At 39.7% G+C, this 24966-nt stretch overlaps 1 protein-coding gene across 6 annotated transcripts in view; it reads right to left on the minus strand.

Annotated features, from left to right (window-relative positions):
* Positions 1 to 24966, minus strand: part of lrpap1 (low density lipoprotein receptor-related protein associated protein 1) — a 43091-nt gene that overhangs the window by 1298 nt on the left and 16827 nt on the right. Inside the window, exons 2-11 of one of the 6 annotated variants that reach the window (XM_008317600.3) lie at positions 20362 to 20487; positions 14488 to 14560; positions 12766 to 12835; positions 7559 to 7703; positions 4655 to 4785; positions 3754 to 3874; positions 2734 to 2889; positions 1626 to 1708; positions 960 to 1136; positions 7 to 676 (exon numbers count right to left, since the gene is read on the minus strand). In XM_008317600.3, coding sequence (XP_008315822.1) covers positions 608 to 676; positions 960 to 1136; positions 1626 to 1708; positions 2734 to 2889; positions 3754 to 3874; positions 4655 to 4785; positions 7559 to 7703; positions 12766 to 12835; positions 14488 to 14507 — 972 coding nt within the window. In that variant the 5' untranslated portion in view covers positions 14508 to 14560; positions 20362 to 20487 and the 3' untranslated portion in view covers positions 7 to 607. Of the gene's footprint in view, positions 1 to 6; positions 677 to 959; positions 1137 to 1625; positions 1709 to 2733; positions 2890 to 3753; positions 3875 to 4654; positions 4786 to 7558; positions 7704 to 8561; positions 8857 to 12765; positions 12836 to 14487; positions 14561 to 20361; positions 20488 to 24966 lie in introns of those variants that run through there. The other 5 variants (XM_025058626.1, XM_017035079.2, XR_003050601.1 and 2 more) reach the window with 5 other exon arrangements.

A 24966-nucleotide genomic window follows, 5' to 3' on the forward strand; every position in this document is an offset into this window, starting at 1 on the left:
ACACACTTTTGTGGATGAGGATGTACACAGAGAAGACAGGTGGTTTGAGAGAGGGGTGAAGGAAGCCATCTACATCAATCTGGAGAAATCATCTCTCAACAGAGGAGGTGGTTTGAGACACAACCTTTCATCCACCTATAACGTCGTCCTGAGTTCTCTCCCTGACAACAAGACCACAGTGTCATTTCAAAGGACACTCAGCCAAATGTGTTGCTCAGGTGGAACCATCCATAGCTATGGTACCACTCCCCATTCACACTAACCTGGTGACTTTACATTCCGCCCTCCTCGTTACTGGCATGCAGCTTCTCTGAGGCCAAATACCAGAACTTCCCAGCAGTCAGTCAGAACTGAAGTCGCCTCTTGGATGAGAGGTGAAACGTCTTCAAGACACCTTCTCCGTCCAGTTGCCCCCGATGTAACTATCATTGGATAAAATGACCTGGATGACTGAGAACATACACAGACATGTACTACATTGGTAGAAAATCAACACCTAATAAAACTGTAAAGTAGAAAACAACAAAGAAGTGCAGGGGGTGAGGGGCGGCTGAAGATAATGTTTTCAATTAACCTTGAGTGATGAGACCAACAGAACTTGAACGTCTCACAGCTCATTGTGCTTCAGTCCTGAGCGGAGGATCTTATTGGATAGATCCTGCATGTGTTTCTTCATCTGTGAAATCAAAGAAGAAAAAAAGTCAGTTTTCATTTTGAATAAACACATTGCTGTAAATACAATGACCAATAATGCTGCACTTTACTCACTGTAAACAGTTGGTGGTCATTCTGTCTGTGACTTTTTTTATGAATAAATGAGATTCACATTTATGTCCAGATCTCATAATTGTCTCCTAACACCAGACTAATAAACTGCATCAATTACATTCATTATAGGTAATGCTACAAAATACTGTGTTGACCCAGATCCTCCCCTAGTGATCACTTCCTGTCCTCACCTTGTAGCCCATCTCCCTGGTCTTCTCAGACAGGGTGTTGTACTTCTCCTGGTTCCTCTTGATGTGCTCCTTGTCGCCTAGAGCCTCCACGTGCTGCAGCTTCTGGTGGGAGAGCTCCAGCTGCTCCTGGTAATGGCTGTGCTTCTCCACCTTGGTCTCAAAGTGACGCAGCTCCTCCTACAGGAGAGGGCAGGGAGGGAGACAGAGGGGTATGAGTTAGTTGACATTCAGTAAGCTGCCCTGCTGCTCAGGGCATCCGACAGGAAGTTAAAGTGACATCTACAGAGTAGAGAGAACATTTGTGTCAATGTTATTTTTCCCTGTGACTGATGTGAGGTTTAAAGACCGACGTCTCTCTTTTACAGAGAGTTTGTGTTTAAATGGTGTTTGTCCCTGGATGTATTTGAGCACTGGACAAAAGGTGCACTGAGCAGAACAGACACAGAGACACGTGTTGAAAACAGTGCAGTTAAATGTGTGAGAGAAACAGTTACCATAATAACACTCTATATAGTCCAACACACAGAAGCTCTACTTGACTGACAGGAATGTCACCACAGTTATTTCTGCTATTTACAAAAGTGCACTTGGTGAAATACAGTTTCTAAGCAGGTGTTCTACTGCAGTAGTATGAAGGAACAGAGAGTACTGGAAGTGAAGTACAACCTTGAGAGAGTCCAGCTCATCTTCAGTCAGGTTGGATCGTCTGGCAGCCTCCCACAGTTCAATCACACGAGGCTCATGAAAGTCTACAGGAGGGGGAGAAAACAACAGAGTCATGAGTAGACAAACAGTCAAAGAGACAGTCGAGACACTGAGCCACTCAGCAAACTGACTGATCAGCAGACATTGGAAGTCTAACAATTGGCAAACAATGTTAGACTTTGAAAACATATCTAAGAATTCAGCTGACTCATTAAAATGCTGAAAAAAAGAGACTACTGTAAACAACAGGGGTGACTGTTGTAGACACACTCTACACTCTTTAATCCCATAATACAGTATTAAAACAATATATAATAATATGAACAAAGTGTTGGGAGTTTGAAGAGGTTTATCTTCAACACACCCAGTCCACATGGGTCAGATATTATCCAGGTGTGAAAACTGAGCCAACAGAGCAGAGAAATAAATGATCATTTGATGTTGATGGTGTTTACACCCAAAATGTTACAGAGAAGAAACATTTGCTCATCTGTTTGATTTGGTGCTACTTCTTAAATCCTCACTAAATCTACAGCAATGACAAGAGAAGTGAGAGGAGCCAAAGTGTGTGCTGTGGTGACAGACCTGGAGGGGGGGGGAGTCAAACAGTTGGTAGTGAATTAATCAGCAGAAGTAACACTGTGTGGAGGTTCAGATTAGGAACCATGTGGCCAACTCTCCTCCACAACAGTGACTCTAAATAGCTCTGTCTTCTAAAGCAGTTTTTTTCATTTAATTTGCAGCTAAAAGCACAAAACACTTGGGTTAAAGCCATCAGTGTGTTGATGTTGCACAACTGTTATGATTCACCACAGAGTGTCCCCAGGATGTTAACGGACAGAGACTGAATGAGAAACTGGTTTTTAAACTATTTGACCCAAAGACCTCAAAAAGGCAACCATGATTACCACCAGTACCACGACGCAGATGGATTTCCTCTGATTACTTGCGTCTGTGCAGAATGTTACATTTTCTACAGATTAAGTTTTAAAATCTAAATATGTCATTTTCTGATAAAGTCAGTATTTTCTAGTTGGTTTTGTTTTGTAATTCAGCAGTGTGTACTCACCACTGTCTTCTGTAAAGCCCTCGTGGCTCAGTCTACGCAGTCGTTCGAAGCCTTGGTTGAGGTCTCTCATTTTTTGCTTCAGGTCTGTGTGTTTGTGTTGCAGCACCTGCTCTTTAGCTTCACCCTCCAGAGGAGAGATCACGTTCTTGTGGATTTCTGTGTTGAAAAAAAAAAGTAAGAGAATGAGGACGAGAGAGATAAATGGAAAATATTCTGCAGAAAAGACACTGGTAAAAAAGTGTTCACGTCACAGATTTCTTTAATCGTGTTATAGTGAATCTGCACCAGACTGAGGTGAGTCTGTCAGTAGTTATTAGTCAGTGGTCTTCAGTCATCTGTTGTAATCCTTGTTTTCTGTCTCTATGGTAACATATCTTCATATCATTTTTAAGGCTTTATCTTCGATTTCCACTAATACACTTGTTTCCCAAACACAAGTGAACTGAGCATCAGGTAGCAGTATTTTTTAAATCTTCCTTAAGATCTGCAGCAGACTTCTACAAACACTTGGTAAAGACACTGATTGCCAATCAACACAACAACACAACACAGCAGTGCCATACACTAACAGTTCTATAAAGTGTCAATCATTTCCAAAGGAGCACATGGACGTCTTTGTGAGTTAGAGTGGAGTCTGACAGCTGGGGGTGTGGGGTGTTAATGGTCACCACTGTCAGACTTCTGACACAAGATCCTTCAGTGTGAAAGTGCACAACAGAGGTGTCGCACTCACTCACAGGTAAGTTAACCATATGTTAACACAGTATGGCCAGTGATGTCCTAAAGGTCCTAGGAAAAAGTGATGAAGCCCAAGACTAACTCTAGTATATATCTCTAATTGTATACACAGAGCCTCTTGGTGTTGCTCTTTCTTGAAGGATTTTTGGCTACGTTACAGAACAGCCCCCTAGTGGCCAGTTGCTACTTTCACAGTAGCTAAATTAAAAGCAGACTTTTCTGTGAACAGGTCAAAGCCTCTGTTTCTAATGAAATAAAGAATGAATGTATATCAGGGCTCACCCTCAGTCCTGCTGATGGTGTCCATCAGAATACTGTACTCATGGATCTTGTCCTTGTGATGCTGAAACTCCCTCTTCAGGCTGAGCAGCTCCTCGTCAGAAAACTTTCCTGACCCCTTAGCCTGGTGCAGATGGTCATCAAAGAAAAGACAGAAAAGAGACAGACACACACACACACACTGAATACCACACAAGTGTAGGAATCAAAAGGACAGCACTTCAGATTGACTTTGAATTCTTTCAGCTTCTGCTCAAATATTGTCTGTTTTTTAAGTTCTTTGAAACATTTTCCCAGTTGATAAATTTGTATTTATTATTTTCTTCAGTTCTTTACTACTTTCTGAACAGACTTTTACAAACCAGGGCACAACCTTTACAAAGACATTTACCCCTCCCCCCCACAACCCCAGCCTATTCATACTAATTCCTGTGTAAATGCAGATATTTTAGGGAAACTTTACATCCAGCCACCACTAATCTGTGAGTCTGAATGTAATGGAGAAGTGACGGATCGACAGTTCTGCTAACTTGTTACTGAATCCACTGTTTCTGAGCAACATATTATGAACCTAATTGAATAATTAGACTGTACATTAGAACAATTATAAAGTTACTGAGTCCTAATCATGAGCAGTTGACAGAGCACAAAACACTGGTCCTCTGAAAATGAAAGGAAACCTCTTTGTGTCATTTAAAGACCACAGCTGATGAGATCAGAGTTAGAGTTTCTGACAATAATCCCCAGCCTTTAAAACCTTTAAACAACTTTCAGGTACAGATTTAAAAGCTCAAGATAAGGAATAATTATCTGACAGGAAGCAGACCCATCATTCCCAGTGTACTAAACCAGATCCATCATTCCCAGTGTACTAAACTAAAGCCATTATTCCCAGCAGACAAACCTTGTTCCACAGCTTGTCCAGCCTGGGGTCTTCAAACATGTCTCCTTCTCTGCTGTCGTGATCCTTCAAGGAATTACTCTCCATGGGTCGTGTGTCTCTCTTCCCATCCATCCCATACTTGGCCAAGATCACTGGAAAACACATGAAATGGAATGACTCTCTGCTCACCGTCACCTGGGGGCAGCATGTGTAGAAGCTGCGTGTACAACAACACACCCAGGAAAATAGAATGTTCTAAAAATACTTCACATGTAATTATTTTAGCATGCATACATCAAAATATAACCCAGCAGCACTCAGCTCTTGAGAGCAGCTCATTAATTCCACAGTCCCTAATGAATTAGATGATAAAAGAAACACAGGTTCATACCCAGCTCTTGATTTGTTTCTTTTTTATATATTTTATTTCTATTTTTATTTATTTTATTAAGGTTTTACAAAGACCAACAGAACCACACTCAAACAAACCAGAACAATCAGGTCACCAGGGGAAATAAATAATTTTCACAAAAAGAAAAGAAACATACAGTAATATTGTTCCATATAATACAGTGTTACAGAAATCCATGGGAGAGACGTGAAGAAGGGAGGCAGCACCATCAGAACATCGGTCACAGCACTGGTAATGGCAGCACAAAATGAAAAAGAAAGACAGAAACTACTCTATCGTGTATTCTCATTCAAATAGAGAAGCCATTTGGACCAATACCTCTGGACTTTACAACGCTTCAATCTCACAGAGAAAGCAAACATCTCCATTTCATGTATTTCTTCTACAGTGGCTGACCATTCTCCCCTGGTGGCAGCTCCCTGTTGAGCCATTTCCTTTGTTATTGATTTCTCACCGTCTACCAAAATCTTAAGGAAGTATATTTCCTGAGAGTTCAGATAAATAAGTAAATTACACTAATATGCAGTTTAGAAATTACTCTCAGTGTTAAAACCAAGAATTGAACTTATTTCTTTAACTACATCCAGCAAGACCAAAAACCAAAAGATGTGACAGTGGTCAGCCATCACTTTATTACAATGTCTCCAACACCGTCCAGACTCTGCCACTGTAGAAATGTTCTACTTGGAGCAATAAGAAACAACTTTCTTCCAGGTGAATTCTCTCTAATGGCTTGAGCCGGATGTGGTGAAGTTTATTTTGCATATGTATAGCCCCTTATCTTCTGTTGCTTCCTTCTCCTGAAATGTCTAGTAATTAATGTATTTAAGGGGGTAGTAGGAAATACGGTGATTCAAATAAAATCTAATGGAGTTTGAGGAATAGTTACAACTGTTATTGTGTTAAACTGGGGTGGGGGGTCAGGGGTGGGTTGTTGACAATTTGTGCACTCACAAGGAGTAGGAAGTTCTTAGACTATCTCTATTGACCCTGACACCAGCAATGACTTGGGGTCAGGGTCAAAAGCTTACCAATAGATGTAAAGTTAGCAAGTGCCATCACACAGATGAAGAAGACAATTTGGGTTTGGATCAAATTTGTCAAAATGAAAGTATGAGATACACCATATAAGGGAGGGTGTCATTGTGTCCCAACATTTTTAGCCACAACAACAAAACACCAAATTGGACTGTGAAATTCAACACTTGCTTGTTCCTGTTGTGTTTCCTCCCTCCAGTTCACTGTTATTACAGCAGCTGAGTCAGCATCATCCCAACACTATGAGTGTGCTACTGTGTCACTTATTAACCACTAGTCTCTCATTAGGAGAGGGTTCAGCTGCAGGACTCTTGTTTAAAGTCCCTGTAAACTTTGTAAGGGCTTGAGATGGTCTACTCTGCAGTACTGCTGGCCTTGTACCATCGATTTCATATTTTATAGATGCTGAGGTTCAAGAGCCTGCAATCTGCAGTCAGTGCAGAATAAGTACAAAGTTTACATCACCACAAACAAAAATGTGCCTGGATTTCTGTCTCTGAAATCCAAAGAGACTTGGATTAAAAAGACACAGAGTCAATAGCACTCTGATTCAGATAGGAGACAGTAAAGGGAGCACGGGGCACTACTTAAAGATTTATATCTAGCATATAGGTGAGAAGAAAGTTCCTGCTGTTCAAATGTCATTTTTTATAGAGAACCAGGAAGGAGAAGAGTCCAGAGCGAGGGGACAGTCACAAGGACAGAACACCATCAGCTACTGCTACCTGAATGCTAAAGAGGCTGGTGACCATGGATGGATTACTGCCTCCTGGAGCTGCAGGGAGGATCTCAACACGCAGCCAAAGACCAGCCGCAGGGTGTAATCCTGATTTGATTAAGTATTTAATTGTCTAATTGTGTCTGCCTCGACCTTTTATAATCAGAAGACACAGCAGGGACATGATTTGACCCTCAATCCTCTAAGACTGTGATAAATGTCATATTTATACAGTGTTCTTATCCATGTTTCCCATTTAAATTTATGCAAATAATCCAAATTAGCTTTTTTTTAATAAAACAAATACTTTCTTCATTGAAGCGATATTTCTAGTTTTGATGAATATTAATGCTTTGCCCATGTTTAATTTAATTGACATAATGATGCTAGACCTAATTTAATCTGTAAGCATTAGCATGCAGCTCCCATTATTCTTGAAATAGACATTCTGTAAACATTCATTACCAACCTTGACAGGGATGAGAAATTACATTTCTTCTGGGACTCGAGTGGATGATTAGACAGTTGTATGCTCTCAGGCAAATCACAGCATTTATTTTACAAGCCAATTTGTCACCATAAAGGTTTTATGAGTGTGTTATATTAATTACTTGTCAATATCACAAAAACCAACACCGAGTGTGGTTGTCCAGATCTGTGCTCAAATATTTACAGGTGAAATCATTTATAAAGTAAATTAGGTGAAAGTGTAGCTGACACATTAGCATATTCACCTCTGTAGAGAAGATTGACTCACCGTTAAAGTTTCGTCTGAGCTGAGCCTCTTTCTCTCCATTTTCATCCAACCCCTCCACCTTTATCTTCTTCCACTGCAGCTCGTCCTTTTCCTGGATCTTTAGGTCACTGTGCAGTTCTGCTTGACGCACAGGAGACATCTGCATCTGTGAGAGCCAAAAGCAGGAGACAATATGATGTAAACAGAATGAAACAATAGTTATCCATGCTTACAATTACCAATGCTATTTCAATACATGATGTTATATCATGTTATATCATATTATATACATGATGGTAATGGACAGCAGGCGCTGCTGTCCATTACCATCATGGTACAGATGTATTGACAACATGTAACCAGTGTAACAAATGTTACAATATAAATACAACTTCAAGTTGTAGTCTATGCTCACTGTAAACTATATTTTAACCAAAATTCAATGACATTGATAGACTTCTGTTTGGATAACTGGTTGTTCAGGATAAAAATACTTATATCAGTCATATCAAATGTCTGGTTAATATTCGGGGTCTAAGGTCAGTTCATGGCTTGGCCAACAGAAGAAAGCTGATTCAAATTAATGTTATAAGAATAAATTGGCAAGAAAACATACAAAACAATCGATTTGAAAGACGTTTCGGAAGTAATTGAAGTAAAAAAACAAGTTGGAGCTCCCCTTCCTTGTTTACTTCTATTCGCGCAAAGTAACTTTTAAAAGGTTTAAGAGCTACCTCCGGGGCTTCATTTTCCCATAGGAATAGCTATTTCTAATTAAACAGGTGGACAAGATGTGTAAACGAACGTTAGACACGTTGTGAGTCGTGTAGTAAATTGTCTACACGATTCATAGCGTGTCTATCGTTTACGCAGCATGTCCGCCTGGTTAATTGCCAGTGATTTAGAACAGGTTGAGTGTTTGTTTTCACGGATAAACATCTTGTTCTGTTCATTTATAAAACTACAAAAACACAGCCACTAACGTCACGTCCGCGTCGATAGCGAAGTATGACATGGTACTCACTCGTTTAGCTTTCTCCCACACCTGGTTAAGTTTTCCTATCCTAAACTCCACCGTTACTCCATCACTGCTACCCGGTTTAGGCTCGTTAACTTCCCGAGAGTATTTTCCTGCCATGGCAGCAGCGTTGAGACACAGTACAACTATTAAACACTGGAGCTGCATTTTTGCATTTAACATGAAACAAAACAACGACGGTAAAAAATAAATAGCTAGCCAAACTGTTAGCAAAACCAGCCTAAAACAGCGTCCGTTGTTGCAGCTGAGTGTACCACATGGGTCATGTGCTCAAAAGAGGGGGTGCGCACGCGCGAGAACTGCTTTTAGGGAAATGTAGTTTAAAACTACAACTGTTGCAGTATCCACAAAAGGCAGAGCTCTTTCTGGAACTACAGACCCAGGAAAGGCAGTACTGCATTGTCTCCTGGCAACTACAGCGAAATATGGGAGCAAATAGAAAAGCTCCACGGATGTTTGTGACCTGGATTACTCAACACGATGATGACGATGATGAAAATAAAGATTTACAGGAAAAACAACACTTTCATTACATTTATTGACATATTCCTATGGCTGTGAAAGCTCTTTCTTTTGAGTCTTTCTCTGTTATGAATATGAACAAAATAAAGAAAAAACATACAAACACAGTTAGACAGATAGATGAATGACAGATAGATGAGAAGGGTTTGGGTTAGGGTTATTAAAAATAACCATTAATATTGTTCGGCACATCAGGTCAGCCAACCCTATTATATTAGGAGCTTTATTAAAATCTTTTAATATTCCATCTCCTGACTTGGCTGCTTTGACAAACAAAAATCCATATGAATCCTCGCCAATCCTCTCCAATAAGTGAACTAAATCCACTTACACTATATTAAAGCCAGAGAGAGAGACAAGCAGAAGGAAGAGAGATGGACAGTTAGACAGAACAGAGCTATACTCTCCGCCCATTGCTCTTATAATAATGTTTTAGAACGTTATTGTCCATAAATCACATTCCACTGAAAGTGCACTGTATTGAATTGAATTGAGGGGGGGAGTATGGGGAGGGTGAAATTGAAAAATGGACAGGAAAAGAGTTCAATTTAAGAAACGCTCAGCAGAAGTTTCAAACAAATTACCCAATAACCTCTGTGCACCATAGTATGTTCACAAGTACATTGTGTGTGTTTTCAACATGACTTTAATGAGAGTGGAATTTGGAAAACTAGCAGCTAGATGATTTATCATTTCAAAATAAGTGCACATGTTTAAATATAATAATATATTGATAATATATTGCAGTATATACAGTATATAGAATGGAGTGGGTGAAGACGAGTGTCAGGGAAGGGAGTGTTTACTGTTTAGTAATTTAGCAGCTTCGCTTGCAACACAGATGCTGACATTTTCCTAGTGAGTGACCAGGAAGAACATCATTAGAACAGAAAAAAATCTGAGGAAGCGCCAAGGCTTGTTGAGTGTTGATAACCTGTAGTAACATTTAGGTCAAACTTTACTCTTTGGTAAAGGTTATCTTTTTATTGTTTGTAAGTCTTTGGGTAGCTCTTAGCTAACCTCAATTTGTGTTCTAAATTTAGAGTATCGTAAATATTTCTTGTTAACCTTTGATTTTATTGTGTGGTTGGTGACTCTTTTTTAGAGGATTCTTACTGTGTTGTTAAACCTCTGAACATTTTCTTCTACCTACTCCCTCCATATCAAACTTTTAACAAAATGTCTGAAATGTCAGAGCCCCAAGACATTACTATAGTCTGAATACATTTGTAATTGAACAAAAACACTTGGAAAGAAAAATGCTGTGCATTTATAAAGTCAATAGTACAAGAAGAAGAAAAGGAATCAGCTGCATTAGTCATTGCATATACACAGCTAATATGGTCGCCTGCATTTACCTATCCCTGGGGGGCAGTGGACCCTCCCAGGAGCAGCCACACAACACAACCAGCAATCCTCCAACAACAAGAACATTCTTCTTACCACTAGACTAACTGTTCTCCAAAGACGTGCACGAGGATTCAACATTAGAAAATCGAACTTCATTGGGATTCATAGCATGAAAACGTAGCACGTTTACATGTTGAGGAAAAAGAAGCTTTATAGGATTGACTCTGTAGAATCACAGTACAACACTGCCCTGCACTCTGGAACAAAGTCTGTGGGCTTGACAGAGCAAAATGGATGAAATGCTAGGTGATATTTGGGTTTTGATTGAGAATGTGACTCTGCTCAAAGGTGTGTGTCAGTCAGTGAAGTTTACCCATGACTGATGATAACACCAGGGTTGAACTGCTCTCTTCTAAAGTCAGAGCCGAGAAAGAAATGAGTTCAGAGTGAGAGGCTGGGCCACACAAAAGTGCCCACAAAATGACTGCTACATAAACCATGTTTGATGACAACATCAGTTTGCCTCCCGTTGGCCTCTGTTATTTGGACAGAGAGAAATTGGACGCAGTGGTGTATGAGAGCGGTGACACCAAGACAAAAGAGCAAAACAGACTGCGGCTGTGGAAAAGGGAGAGAACAAGGAGGTATGAATGAAAAAAAGAAAAAAGAAATAGTCATTTCATTGTGTGGTGGGCGTATAATAAAATCAAGCTTATCCTCAATCACTGGCTATAAACAAACATAGCCATTATGACCAAGTGATTGCAATAAACAGGCATTGATCATCTCATTACTTGTGCTTACTTGTGCTTAATTTAACTGCATGGAACAAGAGCAGCAGACATCACATTAACCTGGACGACTCTCAGCCTGAATTAGCTCTTCACTAATGGAACCGCACCGTTTCAGAGAAGCACCAGAAGCTTTTTCAACCTGGGGTACTTCAACCTAGGTGGCCAGTGTCTCTACAGCACACAAGAATTCCATTTTATGTATTTTTGAGGTCAGTGGCACAAACCTCTCAAGTCTCAATTAAAGTTTAACGTCTTTTAATTAGTCTACATACTCTACGGTGACTGTTCAGAAGACAGAAAAAAACCCGCATAATTTTAACATGATTTATGTTGTTAGTAAAATGTAATTTTCTCTGTAACAATAAAAAAGTACAACAAAAACCTAAAGGAAAACTTAAGAAAACTACAAGAAATTAAAACTAATGAGACTAATTTGCCAACGAAATACAAAAGATTCACAACAATAGTTTTTATATTTATCTATTTATCAGTGGAAACATATTTACTTAAAAAGTTAATTTTCTTAATCTAAAAATGTAGGGTAATTACAGTCCTCCTGGGAGACAGCTGCTGGTACTGTATGAAGGAGGTCCTGGGACTAATGTTGGTTTTATTCTTCACATTTATGTTCCATGTAACTACGGTTGCCTTTTTTTAAATGACCAGTTTAGTAAATGGTGGGGAGAGGGTCACAAATATGGATGTCCAATACAGAAAGCAATCTGAGCTGACCATGGTGCTGATTTCACCTTCATCTTCTTTCTGCTTTAAGCAAATCAGTTCATTTGTTTTTTCCATAAACAAAGTTAAATAAATGAAGCGTACACAGTCAGTTAGAGCAGCTAGCTCCTGAAGAATGCTGCAAAACCTGTGGACAAGATAAGCCTGGTAGTACTAATCATGTGGACTTTGTCGTCTTTCCCTCTACCTACAGCAGATATTTGGTGGTATATTCAGGTTCATGTGGCCTGAAAAAAAAAACGTTCCTATCTCTTCAATGATGTCTGCAGTGGAGACTTTTAAGGTTTCAAGTCTTTGATGTAAGTTCAAGTGAAACATGTGAACGTGAGATTGACTTTGTACCACCTGGAGTGGAGAGATATGACTTTCAGAGCTAAAAGTTGAGAAAGTCTGTCATTTTGGTCCATTATAACCTGCACGGCCAAATTCACAATGTTCTTGTGAGGATGACTGACTGTGAAAGAGTGCCTTAATGTAAACTAAACACAGTGTAATGTCTGTGCTATTATGAACAGGTCAGATTGATAGGACACTTTAATATGCATGACTTTTAAAACTAATCTTTCAATTACATTAGACGTTCGAAGGCTTTAACTCCAAATTAATTCTGCCTATTAAAGGTTGATTACGGGGTGTCAGGGTGGTGCAGTGTCTATCACTGTCGCCTCACAGCAAATTCACTGAACTGTGTCCAAAATCTATAACAGCCTTGCCTTGTGACATTTTCTCTGAGTGTGAAATGAAAACTTCCAAAAAAATCACTGTACATTGAAGACCCCAACCTGCTGTACGAGGCGGTGCCCCATCTTTGGCTTTGTTTCCTCTGGGATTGGTGTGAGGTCTCTGCATGACCTTTTCACAGGGCAGAGAGAAATCAAAGATGAATGGTTGGGTTAAAAGCTGGTGAATCTGGTCTACTGGAAGAATTCTATTTTAAATTCACTCAAGTAGAAAGACCGTTCATTCTAATCTGAGATGACATGGCTGAGGTGTCGCTAATAGAGTGTGTAATATCATGCACAGTCCCAGTAGTAATACTGTATGAACCTCTGCCCTACGCTCTATTCCAGTGAAGCTGCACAGAATCATTTGGTTGATCCACAGCCTGCTGATGATGCAGTTTCTTCCTTTTTCACTGTCATTCCTCATACCCACATTCACACCAAAGGGACAATCTGTGGGAGTTTGCTATTATCTTCCTATGTATTCAATATAAAACTCATATACAAAAGACAAAAAATAATGAAAAGTTTCTCAACACAGCAGCTTCAGGGAGAGACTGATATAGAAGAAAATACATAGAGGAAGACAGGCAGATACTCAATGTTCAAGGTTTTTATCAGCAGTATAGTTAAACAATAGTTCCATCTGTGACCTCACATTATAGCTAGTTTAGTTACTAACACAGACTGTGGCCAAACCGCATTTTTGAGGAGCATGAGACGGATGTTACAGGAGTTAAAAGGTCAAAGCAGATCGTCAGGTAACAGTAGAGACAATCATTCATTACAGGTCAAAATGATACACAGGCCAGAGCAGAGGAACAAAAGGTTTGATGTCAAGAGAAACGGATCTGAATGCCTCACCAACACAAGGTCAAACTTATTCACCACAGCACTGTTTAAATGTCAGAGCTCTGACTTCTCTTCAGGCAAGTCTGATTCTCTCACTGTGAAAACAGATGGGATTTAAAAAATGTTTAAATCCTATGTATAATTTAAAAAATATATACATATATTTATATGTATATATTGTTATATATATAAATAATCCAACTACCACTGAAGCTGCCGGCAACAATGAACGGACTCAAGCACCTCCCAGTGCATTTCGGGACCCACAACAACATGACAACATATTGTTGAGTTTGAATTAAATTGAACGGAACCATGACACAGGAAACCACACGATGTCGTCTCTTAAATGATTCAAGATTCAAGATTCAACTATAAACATTGACAGCACTGACTGTGACCGGTACTTAGTCAAGTGGATGTAGAACTGATTTCCAACATGAATAGGTTGAATCCCACTGGTCTGGACCAGAATTAGATGTGATAAGTCAAACATTACATTTCTAACACACATAAATATATTTGGCTGACCAAAATTATAGTTGTCATGAAGACTTAATATTGTTGTTTTAAAACCTTTTAAAACCTTGGACACTGTCTTAGTTTCAAGTGTCATTTAAAAGAATAGAGTTGTAATTAATACGTTTTGACAAATACACAAGTGCTACTTTAAAAAAAACTGTAACTTCACCAAAAACCTCTAGTGGCATTGAACAAGGAAAATAAAATGATATTATTTGACCCTCTGCACTCCCTGTGCTATAGCTACCTCTCGCCTAAGGGGGGGGGGGGGGGGGGGGGGGGACTCTCACTCTGGGAACCTTTATAGTAAAATGCAGAGTCATACACAGAGCAAGTACTCCTAAAGCATGGACAAAAATGTGACAGTATATTCAAAATAAGGTCAGCATGTGGCTTCTTAGACCATACCTGATGAAGTACTGCATCATCAGGCGTTCCTTTTCCTTCCAGACAGCTCTGAATTCATGTTTTGCCAGCTTTCCTGCAAAAGAAACATTTTAAAAGATTATTTACAGAAAAAGAAAAATGAATCTGCAGAAAGTAAACAGTTTTGGCCACTGAAGCTGTTTATAAGACAGGACTTAAATATGAATCACATTAGTGTTCCCTTTAGTAGAAAAAGGTTAGACCGTGTGGACTCACTGCATCACTCTGATATATTTATTCCCATCAGATATTTGTGAAGTAATCTAATCAAATATACAGCAGTGCTTTTGGGAAATCTGACTCTCTAGTTTGGCTGTTTGTGTGTTGGTGAACGTGTGAGAGTGTGTGTTTGTTAGAGTTAGAGAGAGAGAGAGAGAGTTAGAGAGAGAGAGAGAGTTAGAGAGAGAGAGACGGTGGATTCAATATTCATTAAAGGTTCTCAGTCTGCTGACCTTTTCCCTTCTCCATCCCTCAGTCCATGCTTCATTTGATTCAATAAGAGACTTTAATTTTCGAAGCAAACCCTCACTTACACATTAATTCCCCCGAGGTATTGCTTTGTGTACAAAGAGGCAATAGAAACGAAGAGAAAGATATAGATCAGATGGGAGGAGAGGAAGATGACAGTGAAGCAGTGGGGGGGGGGAGGGGAGGTTTTTCCTGCAGGGATATTTTTAAAACCTGTCATTTTATGACTTAAAGAAGGAGAAGACACCAGTTGTTTGTCTGTTAATACGATGCTTGACAATAAGCCGCGCCTCAGTTTTTAATCTCCTCAGAAAGAGCAGATAAAAACCATCTGAAACATAAGGAAGAAGGAACTTCTTATATATGTGTGGTGAATGTTAACAAAGAATTAGCTTTGGTTTGAGCCTCATGATGGTTGATGGTGGTATTTGGCTTCTGTTGTGTAGGCGGTGGCCTCAGCTCATCATGAAAGGCAGAGACACACGTGCTGACCAGGCCCCTGTGGGTAAAGGACACAACAAAGCGGAGGAACAGACAAACACAGTGCTGTGGTTTCAGTGATGGTTTCTCTGAAAGATGGTGATTGTCCACAGAAATCTATTTCTCAAAGGCCAGCTGAGGCCTGGGGGGATCCAAAGACACACCGCTGAAAATGTGGCTTCTCTTGTTACTTCCCAGAGCCAGAGGATTGTGTTGAAGAGAAGCCAAAACTCCTCAGCACAGACTGACTCTTGTTCATCTGTGTATGATGTTGGTGTGAATACAGAGGTAAATATTTTTTATAAATAAATATTTACTTACTCTCATGAATGAAAAATCTAAATATGTAAGGTTTAAAAAAAGCTTCCTATAAACTTCAGAATTGTAAAAGAAGGTTTTCAGGATGTTTGCCATTCCCCAAATTTCAACACCAGAAACAAACAGACCTCTGGTACCACCACAGGGACACCATACCATAGATTGACAAGCATTATCCCTTGTGGATTTAAAACAATGTGGTTGAAACTCATGTCGTTGCATCACTTCTCAGATGTGACGTGTAGAAAGTGTTCTATTTGTGTACAAATGCCTTGGATTACAGTGGAACCACGTACATCGACACTGATCCACTGTTATCAACGCCACACTGACACGTTGTGTTCCCTCATGTTGGTTTTCACCACTTTATCTTCAGCTGTGCACAATAAATGCAGTGTGACAGATCTGATGAATCAAACCGTGATTGAAAACATTTCCTTTTCTGTTCACGACACATTTGTAACTCGCCGTGAAATTTAACGCGCAGCGTCAGTTTCATGGTCGTTTTGTCAGATAAATGTCACATTAAAGTTTTATGAGAAAAAGGCAGATTTAAATCCCTGATGTGACCTGATCCCTGCCACCTGCACAGACGTATCTTGACAGAGGAATCTTAAGGCATCAGGGAAAAGCTCCAGAACTCTGGTGCGGAGGAATTAGGTTCTGTTTACCACAGTAATGAATATAAATGAACACACGGGAGCAGAAAATATAATGAAAGCTCCTGGAGCTGGCAGCAGTCAGAGGGACAACAATCGAGGGTTTGTTGCTTTAAGGTGTTCTCTGAAGAGTCGCTGGGAGACAGAGACATGAGACAGCAGGAGAGGGTAGCTGGTCACGATAAAAAACACTGTTGAAAAATACTTGATTATTATTGTACTGTATGTTGTTGTAGTTGTTCTGCAGGTTCCTGAATTCAGATTCAGTTTTTACCTGTCCTTGTTATATGCCAGTTTTTAGGTTTCTTACATAACACTTTTGTAAAGATTTACATTTTTTGTTTTAAGATATTAGTGACAGAGGTTTTGTTAGGATTTAATCATTTTATATTCAGTTCTCTTGTTTGTGTTGACCAATGACTTTGAAAATCTGTTATACAAGATTTTTTTTCTTTTTCAAGCACAATAGAGAAATTCAAGGTTGTTTTTCAACAGTTTTCAAGGTGTTGACAGATGGAATTATTCTTAACAAAACACTTCACTATTATGTTTAAAAAAGAGAAAAAGATGAAAAGAAAAGAAAGAAGAAACTCAACGCAAATTGTCACAGATTTGTATCAATTTTGAACTGTTTTACGATGCATCGTTACATCCCTAGTCGTAGGCCAAACAGAATGAACATTTACTGGACAGTGTACTGCTGACAGAGCTTTAACTGCTGCATCATCAGTGGCTGTAACTTTGGTAATTCATGTATTTTTCGACCTGTTTAACAGGACTGTTTAACTGTCCAGGGATAGTGTTCCCAAATTAGCCACAGCTGGAAATGCTAAACACGACATGTATTTAACCTAGAGAGCAACGTTCACTTAATTAAATTCTGCTAATCCCTAATATCTGTGCACTCTGATGATAAAAATAGTGTTTTTTTTATTGGAACATTAGGAGGTTTTTCCTGACAGTAAAGGCAAAAGAGAGCAAAAGCTTTTGGTGTAAATTCACAGCAGACATTGATGCATCATCATCATCGTCATCACATCATGACTAAGGCCAACATCCATCAAAACTGAAGGAAAAACAGGAAAATCGAAAACATTGTAAATAAGCAGAACTTGATTCACCCTGGGCTTCTAGGTCAGGTGGGTGTAAAGAAGAAGAGAAAAGAAAGAAAAAAGTGATGGGGAGAATAAAGAAAGACCACTAGGCAGTGTGTGAGGTTTGAGGTAGTTCAGAAAAACTGATTTGATTTCGACCTCGACTTCAGCAGCAATAAAATCTGGATTTACTGTTTGCTTATGCACATTCAGAAAATGCCTGGAGAGCAGAATTGTTTTACTAAAAAATATTTCTTCTTTTTTCAGAGCAGCTCTACAGCAGTGGGCGTCTGTCTACCTTTGTTCAACCTTTTTCCTACATGTGTTATTCAGACAAGATGATAAAAAAGTGAATTGTTTCAGTGAGACACAGTTAACTTCACATAAAAATGGTCATAAAACAATGTTAATGTTTGACTCTATTACACATAACAGAGCTGCACTCTGATCTGATGCGGAGGACCCAAATGCAGTACCTAAACAATTCAGTCCTTAGTCCAGACTTAGACCAGGATTTTATGATGGAAACACCACTGAAGAAGAGAGCAGACGGACACACGGAGGAGAAACGGATGCTTCAAAGGTCAGTCGTGCAGAAGAATGAATAGTTTGGTATTTATAATGTAATGCTTTAATGGTTACGATCTATTATCTTCTACATACTGATCTTGAGAAGCACTGAAAGTATTTCCATGAATACATGAGCAGGCACAGAAACAGACACAATGGCTGCTCCCTGGCTCCACCTGGTTCTCATTCTCCCCCACTAATCAAAGCAAAGCTGATTAAGTCTGACCTGTCATGGACCCTGACAAAACAAGTGCTCATCATCATTCCAACGTGTCTGACTAACACTGTGGCAGCTCACATTTCAAAACAAATGACCAAGCACCAGCAACACCTACAGTACGACTGTTGATCCAGTGTCGGGCCGAGACTGTACAATAACAGGAGGAACTCATGAACCAGTGTAAAAACACTCCAGGGTTTGACTGCTCAACTGACTGGACAACTGACTGGACAACTGACCACTACCTCCTAAACCCCATGTATTCTTCATGTAGACCAATGAGAACAGGATTAAATACTAGGGGTCTGAGAAACCTTTGATTGGTTGAAATATTGCCTTATATCATTTCACAATATCGTATCGATATTCAACAGCATTGTAGTGATTTTTTAGTAACAATTAACATAGCAAATACAAATATAAATATCTCTGTTCCAAATTCAGTAACCTAACATTAGGCATGTAACAACATTGTGTGTTTACTGTGCTGACAGTTTTCTTACAATTAAATTGTTTAAAAAAACCTCAATAAATGCTCATGCCTATGGTATTGCAGTATATCACAATATATTGTATCATTGCCCTGTATCGTGTATACATATCGTATCCCCAGATTCTTGCCAACATTCACCCCACTCAATACCTTTGAGCCTAGTATATTAACACATACCACATTTGTGAACATTTTTGGCTGAATTAAACTAATTTTATGTAAGTACTATACTATAGAAACTATAAGTACTACAATTGTCCAAAACACCTCCAATTAAACTGTGTTTGTTTTTAACCTGCAGTTCATTGTTTGGCCTTCTCTTCGCCACTTTGACAGGTGTAAAACCTTCTGTTCTTCTCTATTCTAAGTCTTTCTATCTTGGATTTCTGGTCTGCTCTTCCACCACTGCCCCCAGAGTCCAACTTAACTTAACTCATGCTGAGTAGACAGAAAGTACTGTATATGCTGATCCACTGTAATGTGCTCCATCCATCCCTGCATGCGTGTGTGTGTATTTAAGTGTGTGCTGGACGAGTGATTATGTGGCACTGAGAGTGAGAACCATAAAAAGAGAAGTACAGTAACTGCAAAATTGGTGAATTTCTGAGATGAATGGAGGAATGGGAGTTCATTCAGTTCCATGAGGAAACCATTTCCACAGCTGAGGCTCCTGACTGAAACACACTGCTGTTTGAAACATTTCTCATTTCCATCCTCCCTGCTGTACATGATGTAAAATTAACGCAGTGCTTTGTTTCCTTAGCTCTTCTACAAAAATCAATGCTTGTTTGTCAGCTCAAAAGAATTTTCATTAGGTATGCATGTGTGTGTGTGTTCCCTCTGAGACACCTTGCATTTATTTCACCCTTCTTTTACCGCCTTTTGTTCGTTGCCATTTGGTGTAATAGCTGCTGTATCCTTGACAGGTTTCTTCTCACAGGTCTGAAAATTAATTAGCAGCCACAGTGTAACACATGAATCCTCAGTGCTTTGGCTAAACTCCAGCTGCACCATTCCCTGACCCAATGATGAAATCAACTGTTTTAATGAATCGCTGACACTTAGCTGGGTGAAATCAAGGCAAGAACAGCAGGAGAACAGGGAAGAAAAATCTGTGTAGTAAAGACTGTGTAAAGAAAATGGACAGAGCTCTGGAGGAGGGAAGCAATGAACCAGGAAATAGGCTTAAAGTAGCCATGTTGGTTGTAGATATATTGACAGTGAGGATTTCTAGGCTATTCCTCCTCACATTCCCTGGTAGGTTAAGAGTCTAACCTTGTAGTTTCAGTTTTAAAAAATTCTCTCTCAGAAAAATCAATGTTCCTGCAGTGAGTTGTAGCTCTCAGTATCAGCCATCACTCTGCCATCTACAGGAGAAAGGCCTGTTGGTTCTTTACACAACCTCTGGATGCAAGATGATTCAATTAAACTGCTTTAAATTAGGTGACGCAAAGTTATGAAACAGTAGGTGTGAATCTGTGGACTTCAGTGGGCGGGGGTATCAACATGTGGAGTGTCACACATTAACAGGTCAACAGGAGTCTTGTTATTTACCTTGCACTAAGTTTTCAGCAGATGTCCTTCCCAGATACCAGTTTCCACTTGCAAGCTGATTGGGATGTTGTTTAAGCCTGCCAGTAAACCAGCCCCACGAGGAAGGCACAGACACAGATTGTCACTCTGAAAAAAATAAAATAAAAAGGTTTAAGTATATAAAATATATCTGGAATTGGAAATCTACAGCTGGAGTCTGTTTGGTTTAAAATCTCTCAAGAAACAAAATAGCCATGATTAAATTGAAAATGGTACTGGCAGTTTCTAAAGTACCACTCTGCACAACGTGCCAGCAGAAAGAATGGAGCGGTGGAAGAGGAGGAGATGGAGAAAGAAGAAGAGGAGGAGGAGGTGGAGGTCATGGAAAAGGCACATTGTGAAAAATACCCATACGTCTGTGCTGAGTTATATAGTGTCACTGACAAGTTAATGTATTTTTACCACAGTCTGACACCTGCCAGAAAAGTCTGATGCACATACTATAAGAACTGTCCAGCCCTTAGAGTAACTGTCTGTTAGACAACTAAAAAATACTGTCACACAACAACCAGTGTTAAAGGACCAGGCCTTTAACTGTTTTAATCCCAGATGATTTTAATCCCGGGATCAATGATTGATTGATGATCAATGATGATTTAATGCTGAGAATTCTTTAAAGGTTTCCTTGGTGAGCATATCTCACCATCTCAATAACAACATGGTTATTTTCAAAGAATTACTCAGGATGGTGACCTCTGGCGACCTTCCTTTGGTTTCCTTCCTCTGTATAAGATGCAGTCGTTTGATGAGAGTGGGGTCGTAATAATGGAACAAGCTAAAGCGCAGACATGGATTTAAAGAGAAAAAGCCGACAAAGAGATAAGATGGATTCAAAGCTGAGGGTTCATGTCCTTGGATCGCTCTTTAGCCTTTTCTCCCTGTGGGGTTTGTAGGACAGAAAGGTGGAAAATACGGTCTTAACAGAAAGAGATATTGGTTCAGGTCCCAAGAGGAATTAAATTTCAAGCCTAAAGCTTTAGATCTTCGGCCATTATCTATAAAAATAAAGATTGTTTTGGGTTGAGTTTCAGTTGTGTGTTGGTGACCTTAAAGACAGACAACCATTCCCACTAAACCTCACACATGTGCACTCACCATCCTGCCACTGTTCTAATTAATGCCTTTAACCTTCACTTGAACACAGCTATGTTTTATTACCATCTCTAACCACAGGGTCAGATATGAAGTTCTGCCTTGTTAGACTCAAACTCCAGTTTTAATGAGTTCCACCACTTTGGTTCATCTTCCTGTTCCTGAAACACTTTCCCCTTGAAGCTCATTATGGCACTTTGTTATCAGAGACAGGAATGAAACGTTGATGTGATCGCCTCACACAGTCTTTCATGCAGTCACATTAATGACCTACTGAAGCAAGACCCTAACAAAACTTGTGCTTTGCTCTTCTAACTTTGGATTGTGTCAGTTGTGCAGCTGTGTCACACAGTAACACTTCTTTGAACGTGTTCACTGCGTGTCTCTACAGACAGCCATTAAAAAGCCATTAGTGCTGCAGCAGCAGGGATGTTCTTGGGGTGAAACAGAAGAGTTTCGTCCTGTAAATGATGTTTGTTAAATTGCTGGAGGGAATGGTTCTGTTACTGTAGCTTTGATTCATACTGGTGACCAATGAGGAAGGTGAACTCTCCTCTCTGTCTGTTTGAGAGACAATAATGGTCTGCTCACTCAGTTTAGTTTGTGTCTCCAGTCATCGTAGACTGTCCTATACTACCACTGCTCCCTGTGTAAGTATCCTCCAGTTACTTCACTCAAACTCGACAGTTGGAACTCTGCCATGTTCAACCCTAAAGACAGCTACTCCTTTAGCTCAGCGCTAACTGACCTTCAGTTATATTAGGTGAACACTTGAGGCACTAGAAGAATGTTGCCATCTGTAACAATGCAGACAGTCAGTGAGGTCATAAAACATTGGTTAGTTTGTATGTGAACAACAAAGTAATGTTGAACTAACAGAGTCAACTGCAGTACTAAGCACTTTCTACTGGAGCTTCTTCTTCTTGTGACCAATCACAAATGTCACCCGTTGTTCACAATAAAAACAATACATTTGAAGAGAAGACTTTTAAAGTCAGTTATACAAACACAGGCATTTAACTGATTTTTTTTTAAAGAATTCCACCTTACATAAATAGACCAAAAATAATCGAATGAAAAAGTTTCCTCCTGATTTGATTTCTCAACACGATGAGTCACATGGACAGAAGGCTTGCACATCTAAATCTGTAAAACTGTCAGCTGGCCTGGCCAAATGTCACGTGGCAGACTTTGGTGAAACTGAAGTCTGAAATGTTGTGTTTCATGTCCAAACACTGAATAATCAGTGTTCTACAGCGTTGTAATGTTTTTGCCTTTGACGGAACACATTTTTCTGCTCTTATGTAAATGACTTACATACCGAGTTAACAGCTGGTTATAATAATGCTCTGTGTTACTATAACTAAATTCCAGATTTTGTCAGATTATATGTGATCTACTCAGTTGTTAAAACTATAGACAGACACAGTGAGGTACTAATATAAAGGTTCCCTCTACTGTAACAGTAGTGGAGAGAAGTCAGAATGTGAATACCTATAGTATTGTAAAGATGAGGGTAGAAACGCTGCGGTGAATCAGTTCAGACACGTGTTGAAGAGACAGCTGACTAGAACAAATCTGCAGTTTGAATAATTCTGTAAAAAAAACTCTGCTCAGACAAATCACTTTGGTTCAGTTTTGGGCCTCTGCCCTCCAGCAGTACAAGCTTCTGCCAGGAATGATTAGAGACACTCTTGACTTATGTTCTCCCTCTCAAACAACTCCATCAGCAACTTTGTTTAAGCATCGCGTCAAGAAAGTATGACGAGTCAACATTTTTGCAGGAATTGCTGACATTTACTGGAAACTAAGTCACCTCTGCTGGGAGAAAAAATGAAGTTGTCAGCCTGCTGTGCAGGCACCGCCAGGAGACTTTTTACCTCTGAAAACACAGCATCAACTCAAGCCTCTTGGTTTCTCACCTTCACCTTGTTTTGTGGACACAACAAGTTACAGTCAGTTTGTCTCTGTGACTTCTTGAAGTGGGGTCAACAGAAGCAGCCGAATCGTTCTGCTCAGTTCCATTCTGTGAAAGAAGAGAGTCACCTCTGAACCCGTGTGTCTCAGCTCTACACAGCAACTGTTTGTTCTTTTAAGTTCTTTTACTTTGGGTGGCACAAAAAGTGTACACACCCACACTCAGGGCAAAGAAAGACCACTGACAATTCAAATACCACTCTGACCTGTGGCGGAGTTGTCCAAAAGCACTGAGGAATGTACAAATACCAGTGGGTACTCTACCATACTTCAGACTACGATGAAGAACCAAAAGCCAACAGAATGAAGCCAATTCTGTCATCAGGTTATGACAAAATTACATTTACTTTATCTTATTAAAACCTGTTATAACTGGTTCCTAATCCAGACTAACAACCCTGAGCTGTGGGTTTCTCACAGATTAACAGGATCCAAACCCACAAACTCACTAAAATGAATCAGGTACCATATGGGTGAAGAGTCCCTGACAGGACCATGAAGTGTGTGGTTCTAATCACCATCTGTCCTGCCTGCAGTCGTGCTTGGATGACTTGTAGAATCACCAGGGCTCCAGATGGTTTTGGAAAACCTGAAGTAAAGCATGACAAAAACAATAACAGGCAAATTTGTAGCCATAAAGAACATCTGCAACATCTGAGTGTCATGTCCAAAGACAACCCTGGTTTCATCAGTGGAGTAACAAAGTCTATGTTCTGGGACTAAACTCTGAAACACACTTTTTAAATTATTTTTAACCTCATTATCCTCATTACCCCTCATTATCTTACTAGGACTGTGGGCCGCACTGACCAGGTCTCAGGATCTTCTTGGATATGAAGCAGCACAATGTGATGAGAATCGGGGCATCCTGACATCCCAGTTAAGATCTCAACTTAAGACAAAATGCTACATCATCGCAGGTCTCACTGTCTGCTGAAACTTTCACACTTTATAACTAACTTCACTGAAAAGATTTTTGAACATTTGACAGTCTTTGTCTTTTTGACTAATGAATTGCAGCTTTTTGTGCATCATCAAGTTACAGAACGTTTACAAATGTTTCCAGAAATTAAGTTTGTAATCCAGTCACCCTGTTCTGGTCTGGTCTGGATCAACACCTGGAAGTGTATCTGGTGCCTGAAATCCATTGTGTTTTACCTCCTGATACTGCAGCTAAAAGTGATGGTCTGTCGGACCAGTTATTTGTTTATGACTAACACATCATGGAGGATGATGAACTGCCAGCTCTCTGCCTTCATCCTACAACCTTTCTTCATCTGTCTGTTTACCTTTAAGACATCATCAGTCTCCTCAAGACACTTTAGCATTTTTAACTCCTGCATCATGAAGAAGTACTGCAATAAAACTCTACTGCACTATATACTCTTATTCATTCAATGTGCAACACTCAAACGTAACAAATGAAGGCAGAGTTCTCATCCAGGGAATTTGTGTACGCAAACAACCAACATCCACATTAGCTCAAAGACCTGTTTT

This window comes from Cynoglossus semilaevis, chromosome 9 (genome assembly GCF_000523025.1).
Source record: "Cynoglossus semilaevis isolate Cse_v1.0 chromosome 9, Cse_v1.0, whole genome shotgun sequence".
Lineage (NCBI taxonomy): Eukaryota > Metazoa > Chordata > Actinopteri > Pleuronectiformes > Cynoglossidae > Cynoglossus > Cynoglossus semilaevis.